Source organism: Coturnix japonica, chromosome 32 (assembly GCF_054131305.1).
Source record: "Coturnix japonica strain WE chromosome 32, WE-NBRP24, whole genome shotgun sequence".
NCBI classification, from domain to species: domain Eukaryota; kingdom Metazoa; phylum Chordata; class Aves; order Galliformes; family Phasianidae; genus Coturnix; species Coturnix japonica.
The window spans coordinates 922080-945883 of NC_140694.1; the positions used below are offsets into that span (position 1 = coordinate 922080).

Below are 23804 nucleotides of genomic sequence, written 5' to 3' on the forward strand. Positions count from 1 at the left end.
CAGGTCACCAAGTTACACATCCAGAAGCATCGTGGTAGGATGGCTTAACATCTTGGTGCTTTCCTCTTGGTGAGGTAGCTCAGGTTTGCTTTCTCCCATCGTGTAGGTAAATGTAAACTTTGTTCTCACATCCCCATCTCTTGTGTTCAGGAGAGTGTAGCCTGTGCAAGTCTGAAGATACCATTCTCACAACAGTGTTTTTTGATGAGGTTTTTTTTTCTTGATGTGGAAGCCTCACTCTAGAGCAGTCTGAGAACTTTTACTGAAGTGAAACAGTGTTTTGTACAAACCCCTTGAGACTTAGAAGTATATTCTTTTCTACATCGTTTTGTCCTCCCTATGGTGCACTCTGTCGAGCCTTAAAAGGCCACGTCAAGATGATCTCTGGTGACAGCAGCAAGAAAAAGTGATGATACCAATGGATGCCATGCCATTGGCTATAGTCCTCTTGAGAATGGCTTGATATTTTCTACCTCAATCAGTACAGGTAGAGATGATCAGGTAATTAAGCTGGATTTTCTGCTAATAGATGATGTAATTTTTATTCCTGGCACTTGACTCAAGCAATAATTGCTTAGTCCTTCATTAGTTGCTGCTGTCATGCATGCAGTATTCCCAGTGGCTACTGTCAACTCACTCTGTAGAAAGAAAAGGTCTCTACTTATTCTTGTTTTCAGTGTTGAGTGTAATCAAATTCACTCAGTGTTCGTGATGCCATCCAATCTGCAGAAGAAGCGTTACGTCAATTAGCTCTGTGTACAGTGTGAAGACTGTGTGATTCTGTGAGGAGTGGGATCGCTGAGGTTGGAGCAGTGTTTTTGGAAGTTGGTGACATAATTATAAGTCAGGTCAAATATATTCCATAAATCAATGTTCCCAGCTGTCCTGCACTTGAATGCAGATGATTTATGGATATAAAATCTCTCAGAGGAGGAGGGAAAAAAAAGAAGAAAGGGGAAAGATTTCATTAAAGTAAAACTTGAACTACTCAAAACGATTTGGTATGATCTTTACATTTGAAACCAAGCCCATCGCCTTGATTCTTTTTAGTCCTTATGCTAATAAAATGATAACTGCTAGTTAAATATTGCTCTTCAAAGTCCATGTTAATTGTGGTAACAGTTCTGGGAAATTCTATTAGTTTCTGCCACAGATAAGTGTTTTCAGAGGTAGTTAAATAACATCTTTATTCCAGCTGGGACCTCATTGTCAGGTTTCTCTTCATTAGATAATCTTAAAATAGCCTTAAACTACTAGAACTGCTGCAATACAGTCAAGTATACCGATTCTTTTTCTCCCTGAGAGACAGTTCTTCAGAAGGAGAGGGAAAAAAAAAAGTACTGTTGGCTGATAGCCTAGTGAGAAGTCTATCTTGTCCCAAAGTGCAGAATGTGATTTAAAACAGTTATGCCTCCTGGGTACAGCCCGACAAGCGCTGTCACTTACATGGGAAAACAATACGCTGTAATCCCTTTCTCATCACTAAAGTGTCAGTTCAGCACATGAGGTAAATGCCATCTCTGCAAAGACAGCGTCACTGTCCTGTGCTTGTATGGCTTTGCGTAAGGGCAAAAATCACCCCATCTCTAAGTATCCCCAGGAAAGTAGTAGCCAGCTGTCGGAGTGCGGTTCAGCTGTAGAAGCATCACAAACGTGAAGGTTCTGAAAATGGTTGGGTAGATTCATGGGGAAGGAACAACTGACTTGAGAGAGGCTTGTTTGGGGCTGGGAAGGAGTTTTGAAGAAGATCTGTTGTGTGCATGTCCTATTTCTGCATCTTTCCCAAGTGACGTCTAGCAGATGTCTGACCTTTGGTCTGACGTGCTGCTGTCACTCTTCTGTTTTGGAAGCAGCATGAAGTGCTCTGCTGTCTTTTCCTTCTGCCAACCTCAGATATGTGCAGGTTCAGGCGATTATGATGGAACCCAGGGGCATCAACAAAGGTCTGATACGGTACCATGCTTGTTCTCTTAGGCTAGGAAGTGCATGAATAACAAATGGAGATACCTGACTAGCTTATTTTTGTCACTATTGTGCTTGATGTGATATGCTAAAACCTGCATCTGAAGCCTGAAAGATCTTAAGTTGCTTTTTCTTAAGAGAAGGACCATGGGGCAAACGCCAAGAAAGCATTACCTTCATTTCTTACATTTTTGGCAGTAGTGCCTTACGTGTTCTTGCTAACTGAAGTATCAATGGAGTTACAATGTGGTTCTAATTTAATGGGTATATTTAGTACCAATTCATTTGATCAGAAACTGAATCTAATTTCTGAGTTAATATTATCATTGTAATGTTTTGAAGCATTATCTATTTAATGAATCAGATTCTACACAATTACTTTAAAATTACAGTGTCTGGCATGAAAATATTATTGAAGAACACTGAGTTGATTTGAATTTTTACACTCAATTTTAACTGCATAGCTGAGATCTTTAGGATGGCGCTTTCATCTCTGCTTCTGAGTATCTGCACTTTCACCTGGGGACACTGGGAATGCATTACATGTTAATGAGGTTGCCTGTGTCATCTTGTAAAGCGAGTGCATGCAGTTGTGTGCATAAATACCCTTTCCTCTACCAAAATCAAGTGGGAGAGAAATTTTTTAGGGCTTGATGGTGTATGGATAGAACAATATTGTAGAGTAAGTGTTTGTCTAATTAACAGAGGCAGCGTTGTTAGACCTCTACTGTAAAGAGAAATTCTGTAAGCAAAGGGATTTACTTTCTTAGAGTGATGCAAAGACTTCTTCCAGAATTAGACTTCAGCAAATGAGCTTTTTGTGCATCTGAGTCGCACCTGTGAGCCAGAACTATTTCAATGTAGGAACAGTGATGAAATCTTTGACTGCAGAATTGTTTTGTATTGCACTCTATGTAGAAAACGTCACAAAATCCTTGTAGGTTACTCAAAGGAAATATTGATGTATTGTGACCTACTGTATGTTAAATGCTATTCAGACCAGGTTCTAAACTTGGATCTTTAGGTGCCTTTCCCTGGGCCATCTCAGCTGTACCAAGTATGTTTGCACTAGAGCATGAAGCACAGGTTAGACCTGTGTGCACTTGGGATAAGAAGCTCAGGGTACCTGGTTCGTGTCTCTCAACTCAATGACACAAGGTTTAAACCGTGACCAAATATGACAGCAAAAGGTTTCCTGCTAGAAATTGGCTGTTGAGTATCTTGAAAAGTAATTGTGTTGATGTTCTGCCTTTCATATCTTGGGAAGAGGTGCTTTAAACATATAATGCTTCCTGGCATGGTTCAAACTGATGCTATTTTAAGAAGTAGGAACGGAGGAATTCAGAAAATCCTCCTTTAGAAATAGTTTCAATTTAAAACGTAGCATTCTAAGTTTCAGACTCAAAATGGAGAAGATCCATCCCAGAAATGGGAGGAAGGCTTTGGATGAGGGCATACTGTTTATTATTTTTCTGCTACCATTCAGGTTTTCTATAACAACAGCACAGCCAGAACCCATTTTGAAATGAAATGCGTAGTGAACTTAAAACATTACAAATGAGCCCATTTGTGCAGTTTGGAATTCCTCTAAAACCAAGGATCTGAGCGGATAGCATTGAACTGTTCTCAATCTTCTATTAGCAAATGATTTTCTGCATCAGAGGATGAAGGAGAAGCTGTTTTCTCCCTTAGTGGAACTGCCTTAGTATTACATGGCTGATGGTCATTATTTGAGATTACCTTTGCTTTGTCTCTGGTTGCAGCTGTTTCAGGACAACACTGTGTGGTGAGATGTGCTCTGGTGGCCTCCTTTTTAACACAATATGAGCTGCTATTAGAGAGTTGCATTTGTGTTAATGCCTTTAATTTTTTCTCCTTTCCCCTGCTGTCCTTCTCTAATACACAGTTTAGGAGCCAACAGCTGTGTCTCTGCTAAATGCGTGTTCTGGGTCTGGCACTGCAAGTTGAAGATTCAAAGCTGTAATTAGAGGGGCACTTTAGCATTTCTGCTCACATACCTAAGTTGGATATTTGGTTAAGCAGAAAGGGAGCTCTATATATTTTCAGGGACTCGTTTGCTATCAGGCAGGGATCTAGTCTTTCCTGGCACCTATCTGTGTTTTGCTCTTTGGACAAAGATATTTGTGCTACAGGCTAAAAGTAAGCAAATCTTCCCATGATTCCCATGTTTGCAGTGTGCTGCAGAGGATAACAAGGCTCCTGGTGCTGTTTGCCCCCACTGTACTATGATTCTGGAAGGCATTTCTGTTATTACAGTGCAATTGGGGCACTCAAGAACGTCAAAATGTGTGAAAAATAGAAAATAAATGGACTTAAAAAAGAAAACAAAAATCAAGTAACAGATAATTAACTTTTGAGTCCAGCTGATTGTTGGTGCCTTGGCCATCACTCAGCTGACCAGACTTTGCAAGGTCTTTCGCGTAGTCCATCCAGCATTTGACATCCTGCCCCCAGCCTGACTGCAGGGCACCTGAGAACAGAGCAGCTGGCTCACTGCTGTTATTTCAAGGCCTGAGTCTCTCCTGACACATTAAATGAAGATCATGATGCAACTGAAAACAGTTTTAAAAACACATCTCCTACTATCCTTGAACCCTGCACTTTACATGTAAATTGAAACTGCTGGCAACAAATAAGAGAGTATTTTATGGACCTCAGTCTATGGAAGGTGCAAACTCATAGCTGCAAAAATTGATAGACCTCAATAAAATTTATTTATGCAGCCAAACACTCAGAGTAACTTCCAATAAGCACAGAATTAAATTTAACAAGATATGTCAATTGCAACACTCATTGCAAGTTATTATTATTGTGATATGAGCCAATGAGATTCTGTCTGAACAGGTTATATCCATTTTTCTAGGTAACTCTCTGGTATTTGACTGGTATGCAGTTGAGCTATTACATTTTATATACACCAGCTTAAATATCAAGAAGCAATCTTTGGAGATCTATGCCACGCTGGATGCTTAAATTGCACGAGTGCTTCAGAAGCAGTTTAACAAAAAAAAATCAGTATTGATCAGAAAGAATCAAACTAGGATGTGGCTCTGGGCATCCTGGTCTGGTGGCTGGCGACCCTGCACATAGCAGGGGGGTTGAAACCGGATGATCATTGTGGTCCTGTTTAACCCAGGCCATTCTATGAATCTATTCAGTGAACCTATGAAACTATTGGATTTAAGTTTCTAGAGGAAAACTTTGAAACAGGTATTTTTAAAATTACCTGTATGCGGGCACAATCTGTAATCAAATCATGACTACCTTGTCTTTATGCATGCTGTATGTAGCTTTCTATGAGTATAAAATGGAGGGGTGGTCTTTGGATCATGCTAGGTGTTAGTGGAGGTTGGCTCTGGAAATGTGGTGAAGGATCAGTGAATGTCAGATGCAGAGAGAATTAGAGAGGTCATTGCAGACTGAATGACAGCAACTACCACAGAGAAAAGGAGTTATTTATTTCACTTGGGAAAAGCACTGAGGTAATAAAATGCCTTCTGAAAATCTCAGCTTAATTTTTTGCTCTCTAAAAGTGATAAAAATCTGTTTCAGTTACTTTTGATTGCAACCAGATTGCGTTTAACTGCTTTCCTTTTTCACTGTTGTGGCAGTTAACATGATTTCTGTTCCATTGCCAGAACTCACAAGGACAGTAGCTTAGAAGTCTTCAAAGAAAGCATCTCAGCTACAAGGAGATCCTCCTTGGGATTCCTGATAGTCCATCTTTTTGTTTTCATTCATCGCCATGCACAATATGAGTGAACCGATGACTGCTGCTTGTTTGAAGCTCTAACATACTAATTCTAGGCTTATTAAAAAAATTAAATAAAAAAGCTAGGGTTCATAATAGAATAAAGAAAATAAGTGCAAAAGAGCTACCTTCAAGCAGCTTTTCCGCTGCCTTAGTGGATGGGGAAAGTCATAGATATGTAATTTAAATGACTCTGCAGGCTGAATATCTAGCTATTCAATGTGACATTATAAAATGCTGAAATAAAGTCAGTCAGTAGAGCGTTCTGACTGATCCAAGAGCTCCAGTGGAATAGCTGATGTAGAATGTGGTTGTAATGCACCGTACACATAACATTAGATAACCCCATTCAGATTTACAGAGTTACCAGACCCAGCACTTTTCAGATGCTGGAAGGAAAGAAAAGCAACGTTACTGAATGTTGAATATTAATTTTGGAATATAAAACTGTATTAGGAGGAAAAAGGTGGCTGTGGAACTTAAAAAGCAGAAATTGGAGCCAAGTAAAACTTGGTTATATTTATGGTACAAAAATAAAGTCAAGTAAAGCGCTATGAATTTGCATTTTAAAAAAGGAATCTTAATTTTATCATACTGTGAATAGCACAGAAGCCTCCTACAGGAGTGGAAAGCTACCTGACTAATGAATTAAAAGGATATGATTAACTGGAAGTGTAACAAAAGCCATTGGGGAATGTCTATTTAAGAATGTTTCATGATTTTGAAAACCTGTGTTAATCTTGGAAGTTTAATTACATGAAGATAGGCCGGCCCGAAAACTTCCTGCAAGTTAATCCTGGTGTTTCAGCAGCCTGAAGCTAAGCTTCATTTGCAAAGCCTGGATTCCTTGAGAGCCAGCTCATGTGCCATGCTGGGTGAACTGACTTGGTGCTGTAGCTTAAAACAACATTGGGTTTATAAACGTGTATATATTTAAAGCAATTCAACGTTACAATTGGAGAATAGATAAAACCTCCCTTGCATATGTCCAAACCAACTAATACTTTGTGTTGAAAGTAAGATGGAAAGGAAGTTAATGGATCTCCACTGTGGCAGATGAATCCACCCCATGACAATGAGGACTGATATGGCAGCAGAGAACCAACAAGTCATTGTACTTGTAGGGGAAATGAATGTGTTTGAAGCACTGGAGAAATCATTGGTGTTTCCTCCTGAAGCCCAAAATTTCTGGATAGCTTGAGAAATGCAGCTCTGTCAACACAAGACTTTGAAGGGTAAATGTGGATTTGCATTTCACAGTTGTGTTATCTGAATTTCTGTTAGGTATGAGCTCAAGCAACTGACATAAGAAAATTATACCTTGTTTTATGCTGGGGAATCTGCTCCTTAATTTCTTCTGGTGTAGACCCTCAGGTGACTGAGGGACAAAACCTTACCAGAGCTTTCCCTGCAGTTTAAAGAGAAGCATCTTCCTCATATTCTGAATATATGCAGCGAACACGTGGTAGGTTTTGAGATGGTAAAGGCAACTTTTCTCTTTACAAAAGTCTTTTTCTTGAAAAAACAGGTAATATAGAAGTAATTCAGGAAAATAAGGAGGTATTGATTGAAATTAACCAGTTACAACAGTAGATTGATAAGATGGCAGAAGGATGATTTTCTGAGGAATGAGCCTTTCTGAAACTTCCTATCTTGTACTATGCAGAATCACAAAGCTTATCACTTCTAGGCTGTTACACATGAAACTAATGATGACTCAAGTGACAAGCACCCTCTGCCTTCTCTTTGGTATGATGCCTGTTGAGAGCTGAGGTCACTGGACAGTGCTCATCAGAAATAGGTCTGTCGAAGTTGGATCTGTTCAGCTTAGCATTTCTGGTTGCTTGTACGTGTATTTCTGATGACTTCTGTGTTAACCTTTCTGGATGGAGTAGAAGGTATATGAAGTTGTAGCTACCACCCCTGATGAAAGAAAACTCAATAGCCCTTGAAAAGATTTACCCTGTCTTAAATGAAGTGGCTCAACACAAAGTTGATTTGCACACCCTGTGCTACATGAAGTCTGCAATCTGAGAAATTTATTACAAATGGATTCTTGTAAGACAAATCGTGTGGAATAAATTGTTTTTCTAAGGAGCCAAATGCAGCTCTTTCAGTGAAGTATAGACAAAAATTATTGATCAGAGAGCGTTGTTTGGTTTTGTTTTAATTTCTGGAGTCTTACAATTCCCAAGCACTGTCTCATTCTATGACCATCTGTTTCTTCCTGAACTCTCTTCTTATTTTGTGAGGCTAAGAATGAAATGAATCAATTTCAACCCATTTTCAGAACAAGTATTCCAGGGAAAAAGCATTGGTTGGAATGGTGTGTGCTGTTATAATTTCTATCCCCAAAGCAAAGGCATGGAAGGTGACAAACGGCACTATTGAGGTTCTTGCTCTCTTCCCCCCCTCCCCACACTGGGAATGTTGTAAATGCCTCATTGAACTGTCTGAGGGTGTGTTATTTTCAGTCTGTATCTAGAAATACAGGATAACCAACGAGGCTTCTCCCATTAGTATATTTCTTTATCCCTCTTTAGAAGTATTGTTTTTTATCTAGTGAGTCTGTGAGAGTTTGACATTGGATGACTTTATAAAACATTCTACTAATTGGATTTGTTAAAATAAATAAATCAAACACTAATTGGAATGTGCCCTGCCATTATTTTTGCTTACTGAATTAGATATAATGGCGTGAAGTCCTTTTTATCATATTTGTGCACTTATTTAAACACCCCCCTGGCGCACACTTCTGCAAATTCAATTATATATTCAAAGGAGGCACTCAATTTATGCAAGGCTGGTTTACATTTAATCCGGGGGCAAGACTCAGTAACTGATGATAGGTCTGTTCAAGATTAATTAGCATCACTCAGATGAGCAGTGGCATTGTTACAAGCCTGCAGTGTAAAACAAGGGATATTTAATCTGTCCTGTGTGAGCTGTTATTTGCTTCAATATGACCCTTTTCAGGAAGGGAACGACTTCATCCTTTTTTGGCTTTCATTTTGTGTGAAAAGAGATGGTCAACACCACATGCATTATCTTAACAGTATCAGAGTCATCTCAGTTTCCTTTCTTTTTTTGCCCTACTTAGCAATTGTATTTCTTCACTTAATTTTTAGCTGATTAATGGAAAGATTCTGGTTTGCATCCCGAAATCCTTAGCCCTGTTAATTATTAACGAAGAAACCAAACCCCATTTTGGTTGGTGTGCAAGTGCTTTACTTTTCCTCTGAGCTGCTTTGTGACGCTGTGGGTAGAGCTGTGACGTGCAAACCTAGAATCTAAATTCACTTCATGATATCTTTTATAATGAATTATCTTCTCTCTGTTAATGAAAATCCCTGTTCTGCAGTCAAGCAGTTTTGTTTCAGCAGTGGCTGATTTTGTATTAAGATGGAACTTATCTATGTGGTTTTTCTTCTCTTGTTATGTTTCTGCAGAGCTGTAGCTTTTAGGTATCCATACAGGTGATGTCTTAGGAAATAGTAAATATTAAGCTTGTGCTGCTGCCAGTGAAAGGAACTCACCTGCAGGTTTCAGCCTACTATGCCATTTTGGAGTCGCTATCCCTACTTAAGTAGGCATTTAAAGTCCGTAATTACATTTTTTTGTTTAGACTGAAATTAATCAGTGGGGAGTAATTGAATTTCTAAGGACCTGGCAACGAGCTGCTCATGTAGCAGAGCGGATGGCTCCATCCCAGCAGGTTAGCACTTGTGCAAATGCCACGTGTGCCTTCACCTTGCTGCCTTGCCATCTTGCTTGGGAGCTTGTTCTCACGCACACACACTTGAACATAACAGCACACTCATCAGTTGGGTCAGCAGTATTCCCCAGAAGAGGCAAGATGCTGTGCTTCTCTTTAAACTCTCTCTTCTCCCCTTATGCACGGTTTGCTCTGCTCAGAGCCTGCTGCAGCCTGGACCAGGCTGTGGGCTCCATGGGCAGTGGGGTGCTGCTGGTTGCATGGATGGGGTGATCCTATTTGATCTGGTGGCCATATGCATGGATTAAAGCAGAGTTTGGTGCTCTAAATATCTGCAGTGGGTGTCTATGAGTGGGGGCTGGCAGCAGGGCACCTCTGGGAGGAGAAGGCAGGGCTGTGCTAGGCTGGGCATGACCACTTCCACAGGGCACAGATTGTTTGAGAAAGAGCTTTCTTGCTCACGGGTGATCATGGCTGCGTCCCAACTAGGTCCACTTTTAGTTCTTGTCCCTTTTGCCACTCTCTAGCACAAAGCCGACAGGTGCTTTCCTCTTCTTGATCACCAGGATTGAGCCGTTGTGTGCTCCCTGTGCAGCCACTCTGCTTATCCGAGCATTGAGAATCGACTCCAATGCTTTTTTTCCCCCCTGTCCTCATTTCCTGCAAATTCACCTCTCCAAATTCCAATTCTGCTTCCAGTAAATTAATCCATCTGGTTTATTGCCTTGTCACTTTGCATTTGGTGGTTCCTCCACTAACTTTTCTTTCTTCAGAAATGTAGATGTGTTTGCAGCTGCTTTTAAGGCTCTCCATGGTTTATCCTTTCTTATCCAATCTCACTACACGGGTTAGCCTTGAATTTCATTCAAGGCACTTTCAAGCTTCTTAAGGTGTTGTCTCTTATCAGTGGAAACTCCCAATTAATTTCCAGAAGCTCTCACTATCCTTGTTCAGCTTGCCCTCCAACTTCACCCGCCTCTGTGTACATAAAACAATCTATTTGGCTAATTGTATCTGTATATCAGCAATTAGGTTCCCTGTTAAATAAGGACTTCTACCCTGTATTTTGTTGTCGTCTCATTTTGCTTCTGAGACTATCAGCACCTGCGTAATTTTCTCTGTACGCGAGTCCTCGTACAATTGCATGTCTTGATCAGAGTATTTATTTGCAACTCCTTCAAAGGAAGAGCTGAGAGACAGCACCACTTACTGTACTGTAGCGTGCTTTAGAGAGGTGTTGTGTAAATGGAGTTTGTCTGAAGTCCTCCTATTAGAGTGAATCTATTAAAACTAGAATGCCCTGCGTGGAGACGGAGAGCAGAGTATTTGATATTGTCTCTTGTGCCTGCTCGCTATGGGAGAAGGTGATTTTTGGCTGCATTGCATGCTTCTCACAGACAATCCAGAGCACCTGTTTTTTCTGTCAGACATTTTAATAAGCACATTTAATATTTTAAACTTGAACTTTTTCACCTAAATTAAATTAAAACTTGAGGGAAACAGCTGAAGTGCGGTCCTGCTCATTTTGACAGCTCTGAAAGCCTCACAAGAACTGTAAATTTAAAGCAAAAACTACTTTTAAATGCTGTAGGAAATACATTTGCAAGGTCTCTGCTGGAGCAGGCAAGGCTGCAAGGGTCATAAAATCTGCTAAACTCAGAACTATTTATATTAAAATTACACAACATAACAATTTTTTTCTGTTACGACAAGCTTAATCTTTAAACTTGAACAACACCGACTACGGTCAGGTACTCTATCCAACAAATCCTTCAAGCGTGTGCTTAAATAGGAATAATTTGTGTGAATTTTGACATGAATTTTTAGAAAATCATTTGTGGTTGGAGTGCACTTTAAGTCCTTTAGCAGAATAAGGATTGTATGAGGAATTTTGATGTAACTGAGATGGGTTTGGTCTTCCTTGGGACACGTAGAGAAAAAAAACACATGTTAAAACTAAAGAATGCTTAAATGACCCACTGCTGGGTAACGGTTATTGAATTGAAACCAGAGATCACTTGTGTACTTGCTATTCGTTGTGCATGTGTAGGGAATGCAGCCTGTGGGAAGGTAAAGAGCCGGGAACGTCTCTGTGCATATAACTCTGATTAGTGTCAGGAGCAATTGGCAGTTTGGCTGGCACAGCAAGATCGTGTAGCCCTGAGCAGTGCTCAGTCCCTGCAGCTCCAGAAGTGTTAGATATGTCCAGCTGACTTTGGAGTAACTGCCCAGAGATTTCTCCTTGCTTCTGTAAGAGAAAACAAAAGCAGAGCAGTGACACTGTTGTCATAATTAAGGTCAAAACCCAAACACCCAAATTACCTCATGTAATAGAGCCAGTACTACAATATGTTTGGCAAACCAAGATGGGGAGATGTGAGGAATGTACCTGAGGCAATGGAAGGGGAGGTTCAGCAGTGTAGTAATGATCCACTAGTACTAAATGGGGATAAACTAATTGAATTAGTTTGCCTGACACACGAGCATGTGTTGAAATATATATTTTTCCCCCACCGCCAATGCATTTATCTTGATTTGTAAGTGTTCAGGCAGCTGCCAGGTGGCAGTGAACCACATTCAAGTATTTCAGGAACCGGAGTAGGAAAGATCACTTAGTCAACAGTCTGGAAGGTGTGAATGCCAGTTTCTATCCACTTCTTGTTATTCTCCCATTGTAGAGAAATTAAAGGCTTACACTGTGAGGTCCAGTTCTGAAAGGCCTGGAGAAGTAGTCATGTGTCACATAGGACTTTGTGTTATTAAGCATAAGAGGTGGTTGCAAGGAAGGATGCAAGTTCTCAAAGTGCAACCCAACCCAGTGTAATTTGAATCTCAAGTGAAATCAAGCGTGTATTGCTGTAGTATAGGGATACTTTGCTTGTCTTTGCCATTTGGGTTCTTTCTTTCTCTTATTTCTTTAAAAAATCTGACCTGGAGGTTTCTGTAAATACCAGCACTGGGACCCAAATGCGTGTGCTTGTTATGTGCAATTGTCCGTGAAAATGTTAAGAAAATAGGTGGAAATAAAGGGAGCTGATGGAGGAGAAGAGCAGCAATGTGAGAAGAAAGACTTCTAAGGGATACAAAAAGGTTGAACGTTCAAAACTGTTTTCTGGATACCTTCTCTGCTCTCTGAAATATATTATACATGACTTGTTTGTTCCCCAAATTTCTCCCTCTGTAAACCTAGGTGTGAGAAATTAAATGATTTTAGTGTCATGATTATGTATAATATTAATGCAGGAATGTATGTGTTTTTCTTGCTTTTAGGTGGTTGTTCCTTTGATGAGCACTACAGTAATTGTGGTTATAGCGTGGCCTTGGGAACCAATGGATTTACCTGGGAGCAGATCAATACCTGGGAAAAGCCAACGATGGATCCTGCAGTCCCAACTGGTGAGTGAGAAGCCTCAGCAGCAGCAGAGGTGTTACTCTGTGAGGATCAGCTGTTAGCCCTGAACAGATTACTGACATATATTGTGAGCACATCATAACACCACTGTCTTTTCAGTATTCTCTGAAGAGTTCACAATAATGATAACTTCCAGTGGTTTTATTTCTTAATGGAAACTAACATTATATGTTGGTGTATATGGCATAAATCCCACAGAATGCTTTGTTGACCCTGAAGAAAAGCATATTTTAGGAGAAGGCGCTATATTTTTCTGAAAACCATAGTTTGTGCTTTTTTGGCAGTTGAAATAGCTGAAGTCCCTGCTCTAAAGCAATTGACACAATGGCAAACAGAACTGGCCAGCCAACTTGACTGCAGTCTTAAAGTATTTGTTCCAGTTAATTGATTGCACTCTGACAAGCATGAACTACTTGGCAGAATTAACATCTTGTGTTGTTGTTGTGGTATTTATATGACTGTAAATTATTGGGCTAAGAAGCCTGAAATTGCCAGGTGCCTGTTAAGGGAAGCACAGAGAGCTGATGTAACAATAGTTCCCTGCTGTAGCCGTGGAGAGGCAGGCTGGTGTTCATCCCTGTGTGTTAAAGCTATTAAAAGAAACAAAACAATAAGAAAACTTGTTTGTTTGTTTGTTTTAATTACAGCCTAGATTGGAAACTGTTAGTAACTGAATCTTTCATAGCATGTGACTTGTAGGACTATTTGTTTAGACTCTGGTATCCCAAAAGTTAATTCTGAAAGTTACGTCTCTGGTCTTGTCTGTAAGAATGCATTTCATTATTCTGAATGTGTTCTCAATGAGGGCAGTTTTATTTCTACATCTCCTCACCTTCAGCTCTTGTGTGTGTCACAGTCCCTGATCATGGTAGACCTAACTAGGGAGAGATGGCAGTTATTTGAATTTACAGATCTCAGAATGATCTGAAGGAATAGGAACAGACATAGCTGTGATGCCATCTGGAAGGCAAGGAATTAATGGGAGGGCTTGTACTGGAAAAGTTCAGTACTTTGCTAACTCTAGATGTGAAGGAAAAATCTATCTTCCTGGCTTCCATCTGAAAGTGTTTTATCATCTGAAGATGCTGGGTCTGTGGAGAAATTGATAGGCAATCAACAGGCTGGGATGGCAAACAAACCCCAGAATAGTGCAGTGTGTTTCTTAACAAGGCCTTCAGAATTGATTTTCCCAATTAAGAAGTAGATAGAGATGTGTGTGGTTCTTTCTCTTAGTGCTGTGTTCCATATTATCAGGTAGCACTAATAGTTAGATCCATAAAAGTGTTAGAGCAACTGCAAATTAATGACAACGACAACAAAAAGCAACATAAAGAAATGCAGATATCTCAATTGTATGGAAATACAGAAGAGGGAAAGCTTCTAACAACTTATAGTGTGCTGATATTGAAACGCCATTTAAGTGAGCTTAAAGGGTATGAGGGGCAATGACAAAGTGCTTCGCTTTACTAATTGTTTTCTCAGTACTAGTCATGCAGAGCAGAAAGTCAAATCAGTAGGTAGGAAAATAAGGTTGACCACAGCAAATGTGTACAGAACACATTTCTCCACTAACAAAAATATGTTTTCAAAAGCTGTCCAAATGATGCTAACGTCGAGGTAAATTATGGTGGTCAATTAAACTGCCTTAAGCTTGCAGAGATGCTAGCGCTATTACTGGGAGTCTGTATTGCTGGATGGAATCTTAGTGCATATGTTGTTTGTATTGGTTACTTGTTTGAAAGTCTGTTTTGTGAGAATAAAGGATTACTTAAAAATCATCTAGTGGCAAAGCCAGCCAAATAAACTGATAAACAGCATGTTCCACTCCTACAATCAGAGACATCTTTAAAGCCAGAGTACCAGAACATTTGGTGATTGACTTTCTATTTTGTTTAATTTATCCACAGCAGCTGAAAGCAGCAGGGTGGAAATCCATCGAGTTTGCAAGGGTGTCAAAGGTGGTAACAGTGGTTGGAATAAGCAACTGTGGCCAACTGGAGGCAGGAAATCTCTTTTAGCATGGGCAGGAGCAACAGGAGTGCAAGAATGCATAGAGTTGTGAGCAGTAATGTGTGTTTTCTTGATCAGGATGCTGTTTTAGGCACTATGCAGTTCTTGTGTGACTGGAAACAGCATAAAATACTGTATTGTGAAAGTGGTAAAGCATGAGTGAGCAGACATTAAATTGGTTCCACGATACTAAACAAGTCTGCAGCGCAACCTGCTGGGAGACGTTGGCAGAAAAGCGTGGCCTCACCCCATCCTGGTCAGCCCACATTAATGTTGCTCTCAGAGCTATTTCCTTGTTTAAAATGTCGGCTTTCATAAGCACCAGCTTATGAAAGCTGGTCCCTTTGAATTGAACTAAGTCACAGAATTCCATCCTCCTGAATACTAATGATAACATCTAGTGCTTTTTACAGTCCTTTTCATCGTTAGATCTCAGAGTGCTCTTCAGAGGAGGTCAGTATCATGAATGAGAGCCTGAGTCTGTTATACCATGTAATTCTCTGCTCAGACACTGCTGCAAAGGTCTCTGCTCAGGGATGACTTCCTATTTTTATTTATATTATTTTGAAATCCAAGTGTGCTCCTCAAAGGAGGGGGACAAAAAAAAGCACAATTAAACTGCTCTATTAGCCATGTAAAAGTTTGTAGGCAATTTGTTTTACACCACTGCTAGCAAATAAACTGTTTGTCGTGAATTCTGTGGTTACTTCCTTAGGGCTGGAAACTGTGGAAATTGGAGGATTAAGAACCAGATGTTTGTTGTTTCAAATAAACGTTTCAGACAACCTGAAATAAATGAATTTGTAGGTATCTAGTCCCCAGACTTTGGTGCAACTCTTTCCACCTCCTTGCACGATAGCAGGAGCGATTATAACAGAATATTCCATAACAGATGGGTGTTTACTTAAGCTTGAATTTCCTCAGTGATGAGTATTCTACAGCCTCTGGGCTACTTGTTCCACTCTTTGAGTTATAAAGGTTCTCAGTACTCATCTTCCATTTTCCCTTTTATGGCTTAATCTCATTATTTTTTTCTCTATCTGTGACTAGGAAGAATAATCAGTTGTTGCTCTCTTTTATTATCTCTGACGTAGCTGTGTGAGGTTAAGTCTTTGTTTCCCAGGACTAAGTATGACCCAGTGCTTTTAACCTCTTTTAATTCAGAATGTTTTGCTTCCTTCTCTCTATTTAATGCCTTCAGTCATTACCTTCTTATCTTTTTTGGGTATTTGCCTAAAGCTCTCTTATCAAGCTGGGGTTTGATACACTGTATAAGAGTCTTGGCAGGATGTGTGGCTGTAATTCTGTTCCAGAAGTTTAGACTACAGTACGTAGTTATATCCTGCTCCTTGTATTTGCTTGATGCAGTTTTTATTCTTTCTTTCCCCGCAAATAACTAGTCTTTATGTGCTTATGTATTAGATGATTTGAGATGAACATGGGGGTCTAGTCTGTGTTGAATGACAGAAGATGCTTCCTTGCTGATAAAAAGGCCTGAGCTGTTGTGTATATCAGAGGCAAAAGCTTGGTTCATGGAACAAGTTCTTGTGTTAAAACTAAGAAAAACACTGGCTTTACTTTGCATGTTATGACACTGCAGCATTCCAGGAACCCTGCACCTGCCTACCCTTGCAGCATTTGTGAGAATATATTAATAATGGAAGTATTTAACATTTAGCATTTGCATGTTCAAAGTATTTTACTGGCATTTACTAATTAACTCCAATGGAGACCTTGCTGGGCTGACTAGACTGGAGCAATTACTTTAATTGTGTTAAATACAGTCGTCCTCTGAATGCAAAGCTATGGTACAATGTGCCTTTGTGCATCAGTGTTAGGCTGGCTGTTAATCTGCTGGTTTGGCTGTGTGAAGTTTGGTGGAAAGCAATCAGCACACAGCGGTTTGAAGGTCTGGCCTCATCTTCCCAACTGCTGATTTCCTTTCATTTATACAAACTGGCACTTAGTGTAAGTGCTAGTTTACTTTGTATGTATGTGTGTGTGTATATCCATAGTTATCCTGTAAAGATGAGCAATATCGCTGCTGTTTTGGGCTGAATCAAGTAGACATTGTGTTTATCTAAGAAACAAATTTAGATGAGCTTAGAGCTGAATTAAAAGGTTAGAAGAAATCAGAGCATTCAGAATTAGCACTGTGGCATTAGTGTGTCACTTACCGAGTGCAGGCAGCTTACCTTTCCTCACACCACAAAAATCAACAAGACCCATTATCAGCCAGCAGTATTTTCATGCTAGAAATGGATGCATTGTTATCTAAGGGTTGAACTCACTTGAAATGTGTAACCGACAGTTTGGAAGCTGCAAATGTTTGTGGAAAATGCCACGAGTACATAATTTTGTGGGTTTTCTTGTGTGTATTTATGTTGTGCTTCTCAAATAGCTGCTAAGTAGCATTGCACCACAGATATGGAAGTGTGCATGTACTGCATTTGCACTCTTGCTGTTTACAGCTGAGCTAAAGCATTTGAACTGTTTCACAGTGCTTCAGAAGACAGAGTATGGTAGTACCAAGAGACTGCAAGCTGCCCTATTGGTTTAAACCCTAATGGCAAGTGCAACATTGAAATAAGAGGTTCACTCTTCAGAGATGGCAGTCAGCATTTGTCCTATAGTCTTCACATGAATATGGAGAAGGGTTCTGTGCTGACACCTTATAATTGTAGATGTTTTGAGATAATGGTAAGGTTAAGACACAAACATGTCCTGTGAACTTCCGTATGTGAGTTGGTATTGCATGACACAATGAAATGAACCTAACTTGAGAGGTGCTTGGTGTTTGAATTGCATTGCTTCTCTTGAACTTGTAGTGGATTTTTTCTTTTCTCTTGCAGCAGAGATAAGGGATGGGGACTCTTCTCTCATCTAATTGGGCGTGTACTTTTGTTCCAGTAGCTGGAGGGCTCACTAAGCTTCTCACTGAAAGAACAGAAGGGTTATCATCATTAGCATTGCTTCATGAAATAACCATTTAGCAAGTGAACATCATAGGCATGATGTATATCTGAATACCAGATGGCTAAATTCTACTTGGACTCCACTGAACTGAGTGAAGTTTTATGTTTCTCTAATAGGCCAAATGCTTTCCTGTGTCACCTTCTTCTTTGCAGCGAGTGGCACTGTGAAGTTAGTGTGAATGAATAATTGTGGAACAGCTTTCTTTGGGGAAGATGATAAACTTTCCATCTATGCCTACACAGAAGACTGACAGGATTGTTCAGTTTCATTCAGAGAGGAGTGATGTGCAGTCAGTGTTAGCCTACCCAAAGAACAGAGGACCTCTGTACACACATCAGGCATTTCTAGTTTTATTTCTTCAAGGCTAGAGTAAACACCAACGTGAGTTAGACTCAGCTTTTTTAAGTTTGAAAGGCAGTGCAGTAGAATTAACATTTTCCTGTGTCAGAGTGGATTAATACTTGCTTACAAGAAAATAAACAAACTTGTTAAAGGAATAAATTAAAACCCAATTGTGTCTATGATGAATCATGATCCAATTTTGTCTGAGAGGGGAGAAGGAAAATTGGCTCAGCTGTCTATGTATTGTTTCTCCAAAAAGTATTTTTTGTGGGGGAAAATTACTAAGAATGAGTGAAATATGTTTGTTCCCACTCTCTGACTTCCATAGGAGTAAATAGATTAGCCTGGGGACTGGGGACTGAACTCAAAGTAATTTCTCAGCTTTTAAGGTCTGAGCAAAAAGGGATCTGTGGAGACTTTTCACAGTGCATTTTAATTCTGCTCTTTACCATCTCACTTAGTGTCTGTATTTTGGGGTTGGCTTTTATAGTAACAATTGTAAATAATTCTTCTGAATTTTCATCACTAACTTAAACTGACTTGAGTCTGGGGGGATGATTTACATCTTTCCCCTGATTTTATTTTAGGTAAGTGTACCTAAGAATGCTTAGAATTGGGAAAATGAATGATTTTCATCCATACAGCTGTTTATCCATACAGCTTTGGGATGGACAGAACATTGTAAACAACTAGAGGGAACTTACTTTGAACTGCACCTTTTAAATTGCTCACACTTATGCTATCTATCGGGTCTCCCCAGAAGCTATTACTGCAGCTGATTCTTTAATAGCCGCTTGCAGCCCAGTGTTAGTATTTAGCTTTCCCTCAGAGGAATATATTGTCATCCATATTTTTTTTATTTTCTCTGGTCTAGGTTATCTGTAAGTAAATCATACCTGCATTACTATATAATTTGCTTTTCAGCCAAGGGAAACTAGCAGTGAAGACCATGAGCAATTACTTCTGTTGCACACAATTGCTTTCAGGAAGGCAAATCTAAGCAATTAGTCTTGAGGGTGATTCGTACCAAATATTAGATTTCTATCTGGTGTTCCTGTATTCTAACACCAAGTAGATTTCTTCTGTGGTTAGACCTACTGATTTTGGGTGGACCATAAATAGTAATGAATTAAAGTACGTGTGAAATTACAGACTTGTAAATTAACAATCTTGCGCTGAAAAATAATAAGCATAAGTCAGCCAACTACTCTGTGATGTTATATGCAGGAGAAGTTGATTTAATTAAGAACTCTTAGCTCTCCAGAGGCTCGCTTCTGAAGGAAGCTACATCCCGGTTATTAATGTTTTGTCAGTCCATTGTGAAATAGAATCTTTCCTTATGCGTCGTTGTGAGAGGTCAGAAGAAGCTTCCATGTAGTTGGCACTTTGGTACTGTCATCTTGCTTAGCAAGGGAGCGTAGTTTGCTCTGAACATGCACATATCAAGATAAATCAAAGAGGGTGGAAAGAATGACTTCTAGGAAGGCCTTTTAATGACCGTGAAGGAAACATGTAGGGAATGCATGTAGTTACTGCAACTTGATGTGTTAAATGGTACGTTTGAACTGTTGTGAGTCTATTTCTGATCCTTTTCAGTGGAAAAAGTCAGAAGTGGAACTGTTTGTGAGTGCCAGGACCTTTCCATTATCACCATTAGAGAGACCATGACACTTAAAAAGCAATGCCATAACATCGTTCAGCATCATGCTAGGAGGAAGGACAAGAAATCCATTGTTATACATGTTTATCTTCCATAGTTCCAGGCATATTCATTTTTCTCAGAACCTGTTGGCTCTGTCAGGAACTGATGTTTTTCAGCATCTTAGATTAGGAACAATGCAGACTATGAGGGCGTGCTGTCCACGTGCCATGGGGTAGTTGTTTGAGAGCCAAGTTAAGGCGCTGTATAACCAAAGTAATGGAAAAACGTTTCTAATTTAAAACTTGAAAATGTTAGAGAGTTGGAAAGAAATGTTTCTTTTCATGTTAGGTTTCTTCCAAGTGGATAAATACGATCTAGTTTAAATGCCACAGAAGTTAATATAGTTGTGTTAAAATAAGGCTAGCGTAGAAAACGAGTTTACTTATCCTGTGACTAAGATCTTTTGTTTTAAGTAGTTAATTCTATAGCTTCCTATAACAAAGGGAAGATTGGTAGTTTTATACTCCACTTGTTAGAAGGTTTGGAGCAAGAAAAGAAGTGCGCTATAGGAAGACGAGCAAGATGTGTGAGTAGGAAGAGGCTCGGAGAAGGTCTTTCTGGTGAAGCTAGTATAGTAAAACTGATAAATGTGAAAGTAGTGGCTACTAAGGAACAGAGGAAAAACAATGACTAAGGTCATCTAGAGAAGGTAGACCCAAAAAGGAATAAGTCTGAGAGAAGAATGACCTGAGCAGTCTGTATGGACAGATGGCCAAAGTCAAGATAGATTAGATATGAATAAGATATCTTTGGATAAGATTGTGAATGAGGAGCGAACGTTGAAAGATAAGGATTTACGAAAGGAAATGCTGAGGAAACAGTAGGCAAAATTACATCTCAGAAGTGATCAGAAAGCAACAGAGGAAAACCTTGGAGGCATTCAGAGCAGAGACTGAATGGAATACAGGAAAGGCAAAAGGTTTAGTCAAGGTCCAGTCCATCATCTGCTTTTATAGCAGAGTCTTGGGCAGTTCTCTATGGGTGTTCAGCTCCTCGCAGCTGCTTAACACCAAGTCAGTGGAATTTTCCTGAAGTCCTTTGAATTTAGTGGATACTGGATACAGTCACTGAAGGGTACTGTATGTTGTAATGATTGTCTGACTAATGCAGTACTTTTCCTGTTTTATTTCTTCCCAGTAAGCTCATCTTTCTACTTTTATTATTACTATTACTTCTCTCACAAAACCAGACTCAGCATCAGAGCACAAAGCTGTATTGCGGTATCTAAGATTCCAGTGTCATTAATTATTTAACTTTACCATAGGCCTAATTTGTTGTGTAGTGAAATAAGTGAAAGCCTTTCCACCAACCTCAAAATAAATGAGATGAGATTTCATAATAGGCAGAGTACATAGTCTAGGCTTTTAAATACTTCAGTCCTTAAAAGGATGCAGGTTGTTTGGATTGAATGGTAATAACCTCAGTTAAGTGATCCTGCTGAGAACTGTGACTACTAAGAGCCCTAAGTCATTTTTGGTTCTTAGGAAATACCAGCATTTCCCATTTCCAATAGTAAATCTTTAGTGCATGTAATTCAGCACATAAAAGGAAAAAAAAAAGAAAGGTCTGTTTTCCTGAAAGTCATTTGTGTGTGTACAAAAAGAAGCTGATAGCAACAGCTTTCGCATATTCTCATGAGAAAAAATAATGTATGCATCCTTGCATTAGGCAATCCAATGCCTTCTATAGCATTCACCTCTTTCAGAAGGAGTGGGAACTGTTGCAGTTGTATTCCTTTGAGATGAAAGTTGTAATACTACAAATTATCGCTTGTTTTCAGTATGGACTAGAAAAATAAATGCAATTTATGCTTTTAAATGTGGAAAATTAAGCAAAATAAAGCAATTTTATATGTTTGAGGATCTTTTCAAATGAAAAGCTGCACTCAGTGAATTCTCATCAGTTCCTTTTCTCACTGTCGTGTTTCACGATGTGAACTCTGAATTGAATGAACAGCTGCAGTAAAATGGTACCAGTCAAGTCACAGGGAATTCACAGGGAGTTGAGACATTTCAGGCTGTGACACAGCCCTTTGGAGCTCTCATTTACCTTGAGAAATGGTTGACTTTTAGCATAATGTCTTCAGTACAGCTCACAAATAGAGAGGTGTCAAGCCCTTATTTGCAGTACTTATACTTAGTACTAAGAGTCAGCCTTGTACAAACAGAACAAAGACTCTTACTATCACTATTAGGGGTTTATATTTCTAATTGTGGAAACAGATTTTTTTTTCTCCTGGTCTTCCCCTTCAGTCTTACTTACAGTGCAAACATGAGAGTTAATATGAAGGAAATGGCAGAGTTGATCTTAAGGGTGTTTTAGGGAAAGCAGAATAGGAAATGAAAGACATGGCTCAGGTGTCTAAAAGCCTTCTTAGTTCACCTGAAATAAGGCTATTCTTCACATTAAAGATCTGACTGTATCCCTTTGATCCTTGAAAATGCCACCTACTGCAGCGTATGGATGTTGGCTGAGCCAGGATGCAGTTTCAGCTGATGTCTTGGTCCAGTCTCATGGCTGTGCCTCTGTGCACACAACAGAAGCAGTGGGCAGAAACATGCTGAAAGCACAAACAGAGGGGCAGTGAGTGGCCGGCACTCCTCAATATCCTGAAATAACAGACCTGATTAATTTGAAGATTTTTCAGAACAGATCTTCTTTTAATCTGTACAATTACAGTGGTGAAGGTTGAGCTGTGGGGAATCTGGGCAGTACAGCTGAGGTTGCCTTCTTGCTCACCCTGAGCCAAACTGATCAAGCTACAATAACTTAAATTAAGTTCTTGTTATACTTGATGCAGCGTAGGCTGATTGAGTGAAGATGCACCACAGCCTTCATTACGTGCTCTCATGGCCAGTCTGATTACTCCATCTGACCATAGCAGACAAATATCTTTCACCCTTTCCATTTTATAGGTTTAAGCTGTTTAGTAATAGAGGGAATATTAAAAAGAGGAATCATAACCAGATCGTATTTTAGCTTAGTTCTCATTAGCTGTTCATCTAGAACAGATTGCATAGGACAATCTTCTGGAGTGTGTCTAATTGCTGCAACATGGTAATTTAATGGGAACACATTTTTATAAGCTTGTTTAACCGCATCTGTGCCAACTGACCTCACAGCTTGGTGTGCAGTGATGCAATGCGAGCAACTAGCCTTTAAATGTAGGGTCTTATTTGTATGGCCCCTTTTGAACTTCATTCACTGTTGTGCCTTTTCTAATGTGGCATCTAGCATCACTGCAGTATCTGAATTCAAAGTGTTCATCCTCCATCCCACTCATCATCCACAAAAGTTTGTTCTTCAAGATAACTTTTAGGTCCTTAGAGTCTTATCCCTTACATTTTTCCTTCTATTCTTTATACTGTGAGCGTTTCTTTTCCTAAAATGTTCTTTGTCATAATTTGTCTAGGAACCAAGTTTTCTTGTTGTCTGGAGTGTTTTTACATGGCAGCAAACAAAGCAGCTCTCAGAACTCTGTGGTCCTTCAGCCCATCCCAGGAAATACACCATTTCTGTGCATCTATCTCAAAACCTTGTGACTGTTTCTGTTTTTCCCTCGATTCCTTCTTCATTGACCTCAGGCTTCCCTGTTACTCACAGCCTCAAGTCCAGTGGGCCACACTTGATTCTTGTAGGCTGCCTAGAAAAAAAGGTATGTGCATTCTGTTGCAGCTTGGCTGAATTGGTACAGAAATCATCCCTCAGCCTTTTACCCTTTAAGTGAGAAACAGGGTTTTAAAAGCTAATTTGCTTGTTTTCATGGCACGATCTTAATTCTACAAGGGAGAATAGATGATCTAATCTAATTTAATTTTGCTCTTTGAGAAGGAGGGAGATCACTTGGCCAGCTGCTGCTCTGAGCAAACATGGAGCATGTAGGCTACAAGATAAGCTTTGAACTCTATCAAGT

General features: G+C 39.6%; 1 protein-coding gene across 1 annotated transcript in view; it reads left to right on the forward strand.

The window, feature by feature from the left end:
- LOC146755413 (receptor-type tyrosine-protein phosphatase T-like) overlaps window positions 1-23804 on the forward strand; it is a 158749-nt gene that overhangs the window by 84140 nt on the left and 50805 nt on the right. The window contains exon 3 of the mRNA XM_085525495.1: window positions 12720-12845. Coding sequence (XP_085381621.1) covers window positions 12720-12845 — 126 coding nt within the window. The remainder of the gene's footprint in view (window positions 1-12719; window positions 12846-23804) is intronic.